The sequence below is a fragment of the Rana temporaria genome, chromosome 4, assembly GCF_905171775.1.
Source record: "Rana temporaria chromosome 4, aRanTem1.1, whole genome shotgun sequence".
Classification (NCBI taxonomy): domain Eukaryota; kingdom Metazoa; phylum Chordata; class Amphibia; order Anura; family Ranidae; genus Rana; species Rana temporaria.
In genome coordinates this window covers 134,773,236-134,789,356 of record NC_053492.1, presented here as the reverse complement: position 1 = coordinate 134,789,356, position 16,121 = coordinate 134,773,236, and the positions used below count along the sequence as shown (strand labels likewise).

Here is a 16,121-nt window from a genome sequence, read left to right as displayed (position 1 = left end):
ATTGGTTTCGACGTGAACGTAAATGGCGTCCAGCCCTATTCACGGACGACTTACGCAAACGACATAAATTTAAAAATTTCGACGCGGGAACGACGGCCATACTTAACATTGGCTGTGCCTCATATAGCAGGGGCAACTTTGCGCATCGCAAATCTTACGTAAACGTTGTAACTTCACTGCGTCGGTCGGGCGTACGTTCGGGAATTCGCGTATTTTGCTAATTTGCATACTCGATCGGGAAAACAACATCGGCGACACCTAGCGGCGAAAAAAAAAATTGCATTTAAGATCCGACAGCGTAAGAGCCTTACGCCTGTCGGATCTAATGGTTATCTATGTGTAACTGATTCTATGAATCAGGCGCATAGATACGACGGGCGGACTCAGAGATACAACGGCGTATCAGGCGATACACCGGTGTATTTCTTTTGAGAATCTGGCCCAAAGTGTCAACTTGGAAGCACAAACATCAAACCAGCTTCGGCTCAGGCCGATCAGCTGGGGGCGTGGTGACGTCAGTGGCTATTGCTCCACCCGACGCTGCGTTTCTCCCTATTGGTCATCGACTGGGAAAGGGCCTCCTTTCCCAGTCGAATTGTGTTGAAATTACCTGCATCCACCTTGCTAATAGATAGAGGACAAAACCTCTGCATCGGTGTGATACCACAAGGACACTCTTTTAACATGTATATTCCGTCATTGGAATAAGGACACTTTCACAACAATTTTTATTGTTTAATTTTGGTTGCGCACTTACCTTTTTTTTTCTTACATAAGGTTTGTTTTAGCCTCGTCATCGAAGGGTCAAGAAATCTAAAAGATTAGGATTATTGGGCCAAATTCTCAAAAAGTCTGCGTAACTTAAATTTCAGCAGTTAAGTTACACTGACTTAAAATTTCTACCTAAGTGCCTGATCGTCAAAGCACTTAGGTAGAAATTACACGCTGTGTAACTTAAGTGCCGCCGTCGTAAGGCGGTCCTCCTCTCCTGGGGGCGTTTAAAATTTAAATGAGGCGCGCTCCCGCACCGGCCGTACTGCGCATGCGTGTGACGTAATTTTCCCGACGTGCAGCGCGCGAACGTAATTAACGCCGGTCATCTTTGAGAATTTCGACGGGACACTAAAGTTGCGACGGGTGAAAAAAAAAGACGCGCCGGGAAAACAAATAATTATAAAAAAAAATGTCAGCGTCGCTCAGCATGCATTCCTGAGAGGGAGAACTCCATGCCAATTTTCAAAGAAAAAAACGGCATGGGTTCCCCCCCCAGGAGCATACCAGGCCCTTAGGTCTGGTATGGGTTGTAAGGAGACCCCCCCACGCCGAAAAATTGACGTAGGGGGTCCCCCTACAATCCATACCAGACCCGTATCCAAAGCACGCTACCCGGCCGGTCAGGAATGGGAGTGGGGACGAGCGAGCGCCCCCCCCCCCTCCTGAGCCGTGCCAGGCCGCATGCCCTCAACATGGGGGGGTTGGGTGCTCTGGGGCAGGGGGGCGCACTGCGGGCCCCCCCACCCCAGAGCACCCTGTCCCCATGTTGATGAGGACAGGACCTCTTCCCAACAACCCTTGCCATTGGTTGTCGGGGTATGCGGGCGGGGGCTTATCGGAATCTGGGAGTCCCCTTTAATAAGGGGGCCCCCAGATACCGGCCCCCCACCCTAAGTGAATGGATATGGGGTACATCGTACCCCTATCCATTCACCTGGAGGCAAAAAGTAAAATGTAGTAAACACACAACACAAGGCTTTTTAAAATAATTTATTATTCTGCTCCGGATGCCCCCCCTGTCTTCGTTATTAGCTCAATTACCAGGGGGGGCTTCTTCTTCCACTCTCCGGGGGTCTTCTCCGCTCTCCGGGGGGGGGGGTTTCTTCTTCCGCTCTCCGGGGGGGGGCTTCTCCGGACTCCGGGGGGCTTCTTCCATCTTCTCCCCTCTTCCGCTGTTGACTCGGCGAACCCCGGTTCTTCTGCAGCTCTCCGGTGCCTTCTTCTTCAGCGCTGGCTGCCTGCTATGTTTGTGTGTTAACTCGATTTCAAACAGGCAGCCGGCGCGGTCTTCTGTGGCGTCAGGGTCTTCTGGTCTTCTCCCCTCTTCCGATGTTGCCTCGTCGCCTGTTGTCGCTGTAATGATGGAAGCGCGCCTTGCATCACATTTATATAGGCATCACCGTCCCATCATGCTCCGGTAGGTACCCACGTGGTGGGTGCCTACCCACGTGCACCCACCACGTGGGTACCTGCCGGAGCATGATGGGACGGTGATGCCTATATAAATGGGATGCAAGGCGCGCTTCGATCATTACAGCGACAACAGGCGACGAGGCAACATCGGAAGAACAGAAGACCAGAAGACCCTGGCGTCACAGAAGACCGCGCCGGCTGCCTGTTTGAAATTGTTGTGTGTTTACTACATTTTACTTTTTGCCTCCAGGTGAATGGATAGGGGTACGATGTACCCCATATCCATTCACTTAGGGTGGGGGGCCGGTATCTGGGGGCCCCCTTATTAAAGGGGACTCACAGATTCCGATAAGCCCCCGCCCGCATACCCCGACAACCAATGGCAAGGGTTGTCGGGAAGAGGTCCTGTCCTCATCAACATGGGGACAGGGTGCTCTGGGGTGGGGGGGCCCGCAGTGCGCCCCCCTGCCCCAGAGCACCCAACCCCCCCATGTTGAGGGCATGCGGCCTGGCACGGCTCAGGAGGGGGGGACGCTCGCTCGTCCCCACTCCCATTCCTGACCGGCCGGGTAGCGTGCTTTGGATACGGGTCTGGTATGGATTGTAGGGGGACTTTTTCGGCGTGGGGGGGTCTCCTTACAACCCATACCAGACCTAAGGGCCTGGTATGCTCCTGGGGGGGAACCCATGCCGGTTTTGAATTTTAAAATTGCCGTGGAGTTCTCCCTCAGGAATGCATACCAAATGCCGTCGCTGGAATGGGCCTTTACAAGGTTTGGCTAACTTTCCACATTATAAAACCAGCCCTAGTTTTGCGCCGGCAAATTCGGAACTTAGGCAGAAATCAAAGTGCTGAAATGCTTTGAAAATCTGCTTAAGTCCTCATTTGCATACGCAAAGCTGCATTTCAATGAGAAATGCCCCCAGTGGCGGATGCGGTACTGCATCCTAAAATCTGACCGTGTAAGTGTCTTACACATGTCAGATTTTCTGCCTAACTTTGGAAAAAGCCTTTTGAGAATCGTTTCCAAAGTTAGGCACAGGGATACGCAGGCTGAACAGCAGTTAAGTCTGCGTATCTCTTTTGAGAATTTGGCCCATTGTGTTTGATGATGTTGTGGTATTGTATTTACGTGATACATATTTTCACAGAGCAGCAATCATCCTGTTAATCTCATAAAATGCTTCTTCCTTTACAACTCATTCCTAAATCCCCCCCCCCCCCCTTTCCCATACTGTATATGAGAAAAGCTGTGTTTAGCCATTTCCTTTTAAAGCTCACCACGTTACTATCTGATTGTACAATTCCCTTTAGATTTAGATTTACCAACATTTATGTACTAGAGCCTGCCAAATTGGATACAGATTGATTGAATAGCATATGTAGGTCTTCATATTAAACACTTTTTTATAAATCTTAAGTTGATTGTACAGAAATTGTATGATGAGATGATAACTTGGGGTGACAGAGGCAGTACATTGTGCAGAGCCTAGGTAATGCCTCCCCAGGGACCCACTGGCACAACGTACAGTTGCTAATTGATGAATGGGAATTTGAGTGTATGCGGTCGCACACCAGGGTTTGCAGAAAGTACCTGCATGTGCACTGATGTATGCTCCAAACACAATCTATCCGAGCATACATCAGTACACACGCAGGTGTTTTACACAAATGCCAGCGCATGATCATGTACTGCTGCCTCTTCCTATTCATTTTAATGGGCGGCTGTACATGGCAACAGTGGGTCCTGTGGATGTCATTATGCTGTATGACCCCCCGATCAGCATGCATGTGTTACAGATCAAGTCACATTACATGTTGGAAGACATATTAAAAGGGTTAACAATAAATAAGCAGGATTGTTATGAGAATTTCAGGACGCAAGGAATGAATGTTCCTTGACCCTAGGACACTGCTAAAATTTAGCATGTCCATGATGGAGACAGACAAGAGTACTTAAACTTTGGCACACTAGCATAACGCTGTATTATATTTTAGTACTAACCTCTATGTCTGGCATATCATTGTATTGTCTTGGTGCTTCAATAAAGGAAAATGTGAGTCATAGGTAAGGAACCTAATAACAATATGTTAACACCATCTCTTTCTTTATTGGTGGGAATTGGTAAGCTTTAAGCTGTTGGCATATCCCCTATTAACCAAATATATTTTACAATGAAACAGAAGTTGTCAAAATACAAATCAACACATTTTTTAATCAAAACACAAAGTTATTAAATATAAATCAGTAAATTATGTAGGAGGACAATGTCATCAACCTAAAGTTCCAGATATCTTATAAGCATAGAGGGCCAGATTCACAAAAGAGAAACGCCGGCGTATCTACTGATACGCCGTCGTATCTCTGTTTCTAACTATGCGGCTGATTCATAGAATCAGTTACGCATAGCTAGCCCTAAGATCCGACAGGTGTAATGGACTTACACTGTCGGATCTTAGGATGCAGTACCGCGGATGCCGCTGAGGGGAGTTCTCGTCGTAAACCAGCGTCGGGTATGCAAATTAGCACTTACGGAGACCCACGAAGCTTTTTCCCTTCGTTAAGTCGCCGTAAGTGTTAGTTTGCCGTCGCAAAGAAAGGGTACCTTTTACAAAGTGTAAAGTTAGTACACCATGTAAAAGTGTACCCGTCTTTCCCGCGTCGCTGTCAATTATTTTTTTAATTTTTTTTTTTTTCCCGGCGCAACTCTTTTTTTCCCGACGCAACTTTTTTTTACCCGTCGCCATTCACAAAACCTCAACACATCGTAACTTTGCGCAAAGCAAGTCGGGAAATTTGCGTCGGGAGCATGCGCAGTACGTCCGGCGCGGGAGCGCGCCTAATTTAAATGGGACTCGCCCCATTTGAATTGGCCCGCCTTGCGCCGGACTGATTTAGGATACACCGCCGCAAATTTCCAGGTTAGTGCTTTGTGGATCGGGCACTAACTTGGGCAATTTGCGGCGGTGTAACTTAAATCGTTTAAGTTACGTTGCGCCCGGGCTATGTGAATCTGGCCCAGAGTCCCCAGAAACAGCAGAAGTGAATGTGAGTTCAAGAGAGAAAAAGTCCTTATAAATCTCACTGTAGGAGTGTCAGCAGAAAGAATCCAAGACCATCCAAAGACCCAGGAGAAAAAGGCATGCCACCCATGTGTAGCAGTTTGGGACTTACTGGAAGTGGATGACCACTAGGTAATGGTCAAAACTCGCATTTGGTAAATATTAGAATCCACAGGTCCTGCGCCACATACTTAAAACTCTAGTCAGAAAGCCTTGAAGTGAATCTCATGGATCCATACTTGTCTCCCAAGAGCAGCAGTTCTTAGCTGATGTGGTAGTATGTTTCCCTGCCAGGGCCTAGAAAGAGATTATGACCCAAAATTATCAACCAGACAGGTTTAGGGGGTCCAGGGAGCTTGTGTCATGGAGAGGAAACTGGATTTTCAGTTTCCTCAGTGTTTTCTACAGTCTGTTTTGGGACCTAGAGCCTGGAGATTTCTAAGTGATCCATGTGGTATGAAATCTCTGATCCTAGCACCAGGTATTCAGAACAACCAGCACACTAATTGGTCAGTTGTGTCTTGGGCTATTAGTAATGACCTGACCATGGTTCTGAGCTTTACAATGGCAGACAGAAGGTCTGGTCCAGGAGTCAGGAGAGCTCCACCTGGGAGAGAGGTGGGAGCCACGGCAACAAGAGGCTGCTAGCTGTGTGCACTGTGAGCAACCAGTCGTTGGGAGGCAGACAAATGCTTAAAGGGTAAGAGCAGAAGTGCTGCATGTACAAGCCTGGAGGTTGAGTGACCATTTGTTTTGAAGCAAGTGTAAAATACTGAAAAAAACTCTGTGAGAATAATCTGTTTTTTTGTATTTGCTTAACTTTCTTTTAATAAAAATTGTCAAGAAAAGCCCTTAAAAAGAAGAGAAACCGTGTCCTTGTTGTGAGAAGTAGCATCGATTATAGAGCTCTTATGGGTGGGGGACCAGGATCTGGGGGCTCCCTTATTAAAGGGGGCTCCCAGATTCCGATAAGCCCCCCACCCGCTTACTCTGACAACCAACGGCCAGGGTTGTCATGAAGAGGGTTGACGCACACCCGGCATTACAGCGGGAAGGAGCGTTGAGTCAACATCGAAGAAGAGAAGAGGGAAGAAGGTGACGCAGAAGACCGGGCCCCGGCTAGTAAAAGAGCTGGCAGAAGATAGCGGAGGTGCCCGGCAGAAGGGAGAAAGAACTGGAGAGCGGAAGAAGAGAGCGGAGAAGTCGGAATACCCCCGAAGTCAGAAGAAGACCCTCGAAGTCTGGAGAAGACCGGACCCCCCGCTAGTAAAAGAGCAGAAGGAAGATAGCAGAGGTGCCCAGCAGAAGGGAGAAAGAACCGTACAGCGGAGAAGTCAGAAGACCCCTAAAGTCAGAAGACCCCCAGGGCTGCCTAATAAATTATTTTAAAAACCTGTCTAGTGTGTTTTTTTTCTTGTGTACAGTGAAATTCCGCGCCTAGTCACAGGCAGCCTGGTCACGTGACTTACCCCCCGCGCTGTGGAGTGTCGGCGAGGATCGATTGGATGGTGTGTCAGCGGCAGCTTTCATTTCCCCACCGAATCCCAAAATTGAAACCGCTTTCAGCGGTGACAGGTCCGCAGCCTCAGTGCCGGGTGGGCACCCCCTAATGTAAGGAGCCATTTGGCTGTTTTTATGTATGTTTTATATTTTTAAATTAAACGGTATCACGCTATTGGGCTTCCTGGCTTTTCTTCTTTTGCATACAATCCCGTTTGGAGTTCCTGGATCTGCAAAGCGGTCTGTCCATATCCACATGTGTGCAGGCACAATCCTGCATAAGCTTAGTTGACCATCTTTTTCACTAAAGGGGTCAACGAGCTCTGGTAAGAGCAACTCATTTTTCAAAGCACCTTGGGTGGAATTGAAAATTATTCAGAAGCGGTGGTGGCATTTTCTCTTTTCACAGGATCACTGTTAATTAGGAAGTGGACTTTATTCATCGTTTTCTCATACCATATGGGATTTTCTTCTTTACATTTTTTATGATCACATTTGAATTTCACTTTGTGTGTGTTTTTTAAAGTGCAGCGCCGACTGCAATTTGTTGGGACTTTATTTTGTTATTATATTTTTTCCAATTTATATTCAATGAGTCATTGATTGTTAATTATATGTGATTGATTCACGGCACTTTACATATATTGTATGGGCCTAGCGCACTCTATTTTATATTTATCAATGTTTTTTTTCTTGACACTTCCCCCCCCCCCTAGGTGAATGGGTAGGGGTACCCCATACTCATTCACATAGGATAGGGGGCCAGGATCTGGGGGCCCCCTTATTAAAGGGCGCTCCCAGATTCCGATAAGCCCCCCGCCCGCAGACCTCGACAACCAACGGCCAGGGTTGTCAGGAAGAGGCCCTTGTCCCCATCAACAGCACCCACCCCCCATGTTGAGGGCATGCGGCCTGGTACGGTTCAGGAGGGGGCCGCTCGTCCCCACCCCCTTTCCTGACCGGCCCGGCTGCGTGCTCAGATAAGGGTCTGGTATGGATTTTGGGGGGACCCCCACGCTGTTTTTTCAGCGTAGGGGGTTCCCCTTGAAATCCATACCAGACCCAAGGGCCTGGTATGCTCCTGGAGGGGAAAACCATGCCGGTTTTTTATTTAAAATTTGGCGTGGAGTTTCCCTGTGTGAGGGAGGGGTTTGCCTTGGAACAGGTTCACACTGGGGCGACTTCCTGTAAAGTTGCCTCACTATGAATGGGGATCCGACTTGGAGGCGACTTCCATTGAAATCAATTGGTACAAGTCGCCTACAAGTCCGATTGAAGTAGTACAGGAACCTTTTTTCAGATCGTAGCTACTTCAGTAGTGTGCATTAAGACAGCTCCATTCACTTACATTGATTTCTTTATGCAGCGCGACTTGAGGCAACTTGGGGCGACTTGAAGTCGGTTCCAAAGTCAGACCTGTGTGAATGGGCTCTGAGTGTGGATGATGTATGAAGCCCAATAGCTGCATAAATCTAACACATGCGTAGAAACCCCACAAGTCTAACGTCCCTTGTGCACATATGCAGAAAGTAAAAGACCTCTGCCGTTATATATATATCCTGAAGGAAGAAGATCTTTGGGCTTACAGAAGGACAATGCTGGATTCCATGAACAAGTTACTATGGGCCAGATCCACAACGAACTTACGGCGGCGTATCTATTGATACGCCGCGTAAGTTCTACGATGCGCAGTGGTATCTTTGTTTTGTATCCACAAAACAAGATACGCCTGAATGTGGGGTAGATCCGACCGATGTACGTCTTAGTACACCGTCGGATCATAGGTGCATATTTACGCTGGCAGCTAGGTGGCGCTTCTGTTGATTTCCACGTGGAGTATGCAAATTAGCTAGATACGCCGATTCTCAAACGTACGTCCGCCCGGCGCATTTTTTTACGTCGTTTACGTAAGGCTTTTTTCGGCGTAACGTTACTCCTGGCTCTATGAGGTGTACGCAATGTTAAGTATGGACGTCGGGACAGCGTCGAATTTTCCGTTGTTTGCGTAAAACGTTCGCAAATAGGGCTTTGCGTAAATTACGTTCACGTCGAAAGCATTGACTATTTGCGACGTGATTTCGAGCATGCGCACTGGGATTCCTCCACGGACGGCGCAAATGCGCTGTTCAAAAAAAGCGTCATTTACGTGGGGTCAAGATGATTTAACATAAAACATGCCCACATCTCAGACATTTGAATTTTGCGCACTTACGCCGACACATTTACACTACGCCGCCGTAACTTACGGCGCAAATTCTTTCTGGATAAGGAACCTGTCGCTATAAGTTACAGCGGCGTAGTGTATCTGAGATACACTGCGCCTGCCTAAAGATAGGCAGTTCTTTGTGGATCTGGCCCTATGTTTTTAGTAGGTTCCCTAGTGGTTGTCAGCAACACCAAATGCTGGCCTAGGGACATCCAGTGATTGCTGTTCGGCGACTCTCCTTCATTCAGTGAAGGCTGTGCCTTCTTCATACATACACAGCAGATTCAAGACCCTACAACAGGGATTTTGATCCCTCTCCCCAATAATGATTGTCCACTTGGATCTTACTTTAACATCAATTTCCTGTATTGTAAACATCACAACACATTCCATTCTCGGGCACATCTTCAAGATAACATTTATACACATCCTGCACATAGGGGTTGCCAGCCAGCATTCAATTTTCTAAGCTATATCCTTTCTTCTCCATACCCTGAAGGAACTTGTGAGCCAGACAGGGCATGTCAAAGAGAACTCCAAGCTTTCTTCTTTGTTTATACCTTTTCTCAGGAAAAGGGGCCCAACCCACACCAATCAGAAAACAGGGCAGGGTCACCCTAACCCCTGTCTCATTTTTTTTTTTTTTTACATGAACTTTGGATCAATGTGTGAATATTTTGGGCTGCTTTGGGTGTCACTGGCTGTAGGCTCAACTATTTTCCCTTGCCTTCTAATAGGTTCTAGAATGTAATGGGCTGGAAGAGACAGACCCCGGGCCTGAATATTAATGCGGTCTCAGCCAATCCCTAAAGGGGAGGCATTCCCAGAGTGGCTAAGAACAGCATAAATAGTTTAAGGCCTGGAGCAGCAGGGTTCTTGTCCAGGATGATTAAATCCCAGCCTGAAGGGCTGCTGCACTTCTTGGTAGGTTAACTGAAGCTTGCAGAGAGTTCATCAAGGTTCCAACACGGTGGGAGCTGGGGGACCTATTGCAGAAGCTCAATGAGGTCCCTGCGCAATGGGAGTTGGGACACCTATTTCCTGTGAGAATTTGGAGACAAATCAAGGGGGTTCACTAAGGATCTGGCCGATATTGGACCAAATACTGTATCTGTTCCAAGTATCTGGGGACACAGTAAGTAGAGGCCTGGAAGTAGGATCCTAGTGACTGTCTGCTGTTTAACTCTTTGTGTGCTCTACTGGCAGCCCCAGGATTGCTTGTGTTTCTAGTCTCTGCCAAGAGGGAGATTTCCTTGAAGAGAGTGGAAATATGAGAGAGTGTCCTCCAGTTACTTTACACACTAAATTTGGAGTATCCCAAAGCTGCACCCAAACCAAGTTCTACCGGCATTAAAGCATAAAAAAACACCCCCTAGCCTGGTCAATGAATAATGAGACTGTTTGAGTGGTCTAGTGCCGAAAGTGGGGGTATATTAGTCAAAAAAAAATTAGAATCCGTAATAATAATAACCATCTGTGATATTTTTTATGTTTTTTTTTTTGTTTTTTTTTATGGGACCTGAAAAAAAGCACTTGCACTGTTTTTTACAACTTGACACAGTAATGCATTTGGCTCAGGGGTGCATTCCGCTTTGTGCCGGAGTGTCATTTAAAAAAAATAAAATAAAACGGCACTGCAATGCGAAGCACCGTTCCATATTAACACAATAATAACAACACATAGGTGTGCAGTTGGTCTATAAATCTAATACAAACTTATTTTAACGCTATTTTCTTTTTTTTTTTGCAAAGCTACAAATCTCAACATGGTAAGGGTAGTGACTGTAAAATATCACATAATCTATTGACTTACATATAATATTGCATTTACATGTGTTGTATCCCTAGCTAATATGACATGTTGACTGCTGTGGTGTGTATTTTAATGTCTTCAGTACATTCCTCTCCATTCTGCACCATCGCCATGCTTAGTTACTCATGCCAAGCAAAGCTTACAAAAAACTCCAAGAGTGTTTGTACAAATATCAATGAGATATGCACAAATAACTCTGATCTGAGCCAAGCTGTAATCATAAACTGATGGCATAACAAAACTTGAAAGAATCATTTAGTATTATTATTCTGAAACCTACACAATATGATATATTGTATTATATTTTATTATATTGTATTTACCCTTCATATGTACATGAATGATTAATGCTATTAAACTGCTGAGCTGTATAAAACCCCCACTGCAGGAAATGTGGAATAGCACAATGACATTTTAATTATCTATGAACATGTAGGAGTTGTACAGAAACTGCAGGCTTGTCACTGGGAAATACTGACTCCTCCAGCCTTAATTCCTAACATTGTGTATGCAGTACATAGGGATGTCTGCATAGATCATCACACAATAGGTATCATTATACAAACTATTACAGGGCCATTTTTGCAAACAATATTTTTTTATTGATGTTGACTTTACCCACTTGACCTCTTTGGCAATTCTGACATTTCTCTCATACATGTAAAAATCTGATTTTTTTTTGCTAGAAAATTACTTAGAATCCTCAAACATTATACTGTATATTTTTTTAGGCTTAGGCCCTAGAGAATACAAATGTGGGTGTTGCAATTTTTTGTGTCACACAATATTTGTGCAGTGGTTTTTCAAACCCAATTTTGTTGGGGGAAAAATACACTTAAATTAATTTTAGTAAACAAAAACACAATATAATGCCCAATTTTTTGTAAAGTATAAAAGATAATGGTACGCTGATTAAAAAGTTTCCAAACATGTTGGGCCTTAAAAATTGTGCATGCTCATGGAACAGCAACAAACTACGATACTTAAAAATCTTCAAAGGTGACGCTTTAGAAGCCTTTTCAGGTTACCAGTTTAGAGTTACATAGGGGGTCTAGTGCTTTATATGTGCCGTGTGGTGCGATCGCCATTTACATATGCGTACATGACCTATGTGCACGTTCGCATTTGCACATAATTTGCGCATAAGCATGGGGGCACGTCAAAGTACATTTTTTTATAATTTGACTTAAATGTATTTTTTTTATGCTGTGCTATTATTTTAAAAAAAAATTTGATCAGCTTTATTGCTATCAAAATGTATGAACAACATCTCTTGTAATAGCATGGGCTGTGACAGGTCCTCTTTATGGAGAGACCTCGGGTCTATTAGACCCCAAATCTCTCCTCTGGCCTCCAAAGCATCTGATCAAACCGACATTGGTTCGATTAGATGTTGTACCAGTCGGTAACGGCTAATAAATTAACAAAACCGAAACCAGAAGTGACAAAATCTTTGAACACTTCCGGTTCCTGACATCACAGAAGAGTGGAAGGAAATTCTGTTCTTGCCACTCTTCCAAGGTTATTCGACCAAACTGGTTGCATCATTACCAGGCTCCCCAATTTTAATGGAAGAGCCCTGTAAAGGCATGAGAGGAGGGGGACACCTTTCTGCCTCCTGTAAAAGTGATCAACCAGCTGTATAGCCACTTGGATCACTTTTACTTTGAAGGGACTTTCCATCAGAAAAGAACAATACCAAGATAATGGTTGTAGCATGGTCCTGGTATAACATCTTCAACCAGAAACAGGCAGAAGCAATCATCCCCCAGGTTTAAAAAAAATACCTGACCAGATCTGGAAAATACATTTAATCTATGCTGGATATAGCAAAGCCCCAAAACAACATTTAACCAGTCTATTATTCCATGTATTAACTAAATGTAGAATAACTAGAATACAATATTTTTTATGACGTTTTGTGTTTCTGGATTCCTCTTACACTATATTCCTGTTACTGCACCTGGACTCCAAGTATTTTCTGCCTGCCGCATATTTCTGCACCTACCCAAAAGCAAAGTAGAAGAGTAGTAATAGTCTTCCGAAAGGTGTTCTTTCACCTTAATGCATCCTATGCTGTATCACACGGGAGCGCGCCCGCAAGCTAACCCCCCTTGGGAGACCACTTTCCAGTTGCGGGGAGGAGCCGAGACAGCCACAGAGGGACCCCAGAAGAAGGATTGGGGCCACTCTGTGCAAAACTAAATTCACAGTGGAGGTAAGTATGGTATGTTTGTCATTTGAAAATAAAAAATAAACCTTTACAACCCCTTTAAAGAGGAGCTCAGGAAGAGAAGAGTGACCATCTTTCAAAAGGGGGGGCTTAAAGAGGAGCTCAGGAAGAGAAGAGTGACAGTGTTCCAAAAGGGGGGCTTAAAGAGGAGCTCAGGAAGAGATGAGTGACAGTCATCCAAAAGGGGGGCTTAAAGAGGAGCTCAGGAAGAGATGAGTGACAGTCATCCAAAAGGGGGGCTTAAAGAGGAGCTGAGGAAGAGAAGAGTGACATTCTCCTAAAGGGGGGGGCTTAAAGAGGAGCTCAGAAACAGAAAAGTGACAGTCTCCCAAAAGGGGGGGCTTAAAGAGGAGCTCAGGAAGAAAAGAGTGACAGTCTTCCAAAAGGGGGGCGGGGCAGAGATGCTCAGAAAAAGGAGCAGAAGAAGAGCCTGGAGAGGTGCCTAGAAAGAAAATAGTGACAATATTTAAAAAGGAGGACAGAGATAGAGCCTGGAAAGACGCATGGGAAGAGAACAGTGATGCCTTGTACACACCGGCGGAATTTTCGACTGAAAAAGTCAGACCAAAGCTTTTCATCGGATATTCCATCCGTGTGTATGTCCAATCTGACTTTTTCCATCAGAAATTCCGACAAAATTAGATAGTGAACACATTCTCAATTTTTGCAATAAAAAAAATCTGAATTCTCGCTCGTCTGGATGCAATTCCGACGGACAAAAAAACACACATGCTCAGAATCAAGCTCGGAAGCATTGAACTTACTTTTTCTCGGCTTGTCTTAGGCCCCATACACACGAGAGAATTTATCCGCGGATACGGTCCAGCGGACCGTTTCCACGGATAAATCCTCTCAAAGATTTCCGCAGATTTCTATGCGATTGAGTGTACACACCATCGCATTGAAATCCGCGTGGAAATCCTCTGGCGATGACGTGTCGCGCCGTCGCCGCGATTATGACGCGGCGACGGGCGCGACGCTGTCATATAAGGAATTCCACGCATGCGTCAAATCATTACGACGCGTGCGGGGAATCCCTTTGGACGGATGGATCCGGTGAGTCTGTACAGACGAGCGGATCCATCCGTTGGAATGGATTCCAGCAGATGGATTTGTTGTGCATGTCAGCAAATATCCGATCTGCTGGAATCCATCCCAGAGGAGATTTCTCAGCGGAAACAGATCCGCTGGCGTGTACACACCATAGGATCTATCCGCAGAAACCCATTTGCTGGGATTTATCTGCGGATGGATTCTATCGTGTGTACGGGGCCTTAGTGTTTTACGTCACCGCGTTCTTGACGGTCGGAATTTGGTGTGACCTTGTGTATGCAAGACAGCTTGAGCGGAATTCCGTTGGAATTCCTGTTGTGTGTGCAGGGCATCACAGCTCTCCGAGTCTGTAATGTTATGTTCGGGAAGGTGTAAAGCCTAAAATGTTTCAAGGTACATTATGATCTAATGAAACTGGATGGACATTCATGAACTCTGAGCTAATTTTATCCCGCTTTTCATTCAAATATTTTATAAATACATACAAAAATATTTTATAAATATAAATATAGACATTCGAATAAAGAGAGGTGAGTGTTGTGCACTTCGGGCTAAGCTCACCCTCAAGTGATATTTGAATGTTTACTAACTGAACCCCTCACTGGGTGATGGATTCTTTGTATATCTTTGGAGTTCATACTGCTGTATTCTTCATTCTCCAGTTCAGAAGGAGATTAAACATTGTTTTTCCCCACTGTATAAAATAAACCTATAGGCGATTGAACCCAGCAGTGTCCACCTTCAATGTCACTATTCTGCCCATCTTTTCTCTCATAGCTGGATTTTTGGGTTCCTGACTCGGTTTCACTTCTTGAACAAGGAAAGGCTGCTGACTTTCGGGCTAAATATGACAATGCTTTTGACATTCAAGCTCTCATTGCTCACAGTGGAATGCCATTTGAGTAAGTGCAATCAAAGCTGCTCTGCCTTTATGACTTTTTGAAATGTTATCATAGTAAGAACTTTTATGAAATGTATATTTTGCGAGAAATATTATTAAAGCAGTATTAAACCCAAAACAAAACATTTATTATATTGCAGCTTACCAATTCTTGGATCTGATGGCTGCATTAGTTTTTTAGGCTTTCTTCTATTTTTATCTAGTGAACCAGCCTGCAGATCGGCTGTTTCTCAAATGAAAATTTATAAGGAGAGCTGGCAACTCACACATCTGTATCAAAGAATTTATTTAGCTCAAGATTAGTAAAGATAAGAACAGCTTACAAGTTTCGGCAAATAGCCTTAGTCACAACTGAGGCTATGACTAAGGCTTTTTGCTGAAACATGTAGGCTGTACTTATCCTCACTTTTCTGTAGATAAATAAAAACTTTAATACACATGTGTGAGTTGCCAGCTCTCCTTATATATCTGCATTCTGTTCAGATGTTTGACACACTCCTAAACCTTGTGGACAGCCTTCCTAGAAGAGTTGAAGCTGTTATAGCTGTAAAGGTTGGGCCAACTCAATATTAAACCTTACGGACTAAGATGCCATTAAATTTCATGTGCATGTAAAGGCAAGTGTCCCAATACTTTTGACAATATTGTGTATTTTGGAAATGCTATCAAAGCTTTAATTCCACTTTGTGTACACCAAATGCTTTTGTAATCCTATTTTTTAAGTAGCAGTGCCATCATCAGTGTGCTGCACTTAGTCTGTGGGTGGTGCCTATTAGCTCCTCCCACTACAGGCCACCTGCTGGAAAAACAAAAAAGCAAAAAGAGAAAGGTTGGGACTTTGAATGAAGCATGCAGCAGGAAAGCAACAGAAACACTATGTACTGATAACAATGTATTTATTCGATGTAACAATGTACATACTCATGGCACACATGCAAGTATAAAAATGAATAATAACAAATAAGTTCATATATTTACAAGTGAACAAACATGGTAATGGTATAGGGTGGCTTGTAATATGCAGTTTATCTTCGGGGGTCACGAGTCGACTATATGTCACATCCATGGTCATTGTGGAAGTATGGGGAGAGGTTTCATCTGTATTATCCCCTCCCTGCATAATATATATATTACTGTTTTACCTCTTTATTTTGACATATTGTC

General features: G+C 44.7%; 1 protein-coding gene across 1 annotated transcript in view; it reads left to right on the top strand.

The window, feature by feature from the left end:
- Positions 1–16,121, top strand: part of LOC120936610 (carboxypeptidase B-like) — a 45,947-nt gene that overhangs the window by 3,875 nt on the left and 25,951 nt on the right. Inside the window, exon 3 of the mRNA XM_040349092.1 lies at positions 14,834–14,958. Within this exon, the coding sequence (XP_040205026.1) occupies positions 14,834–14,958 (125 nt within the window). The remainder of the gene's footprint in view (positions 1–14,833; positions 14,959–16,121) is intronic.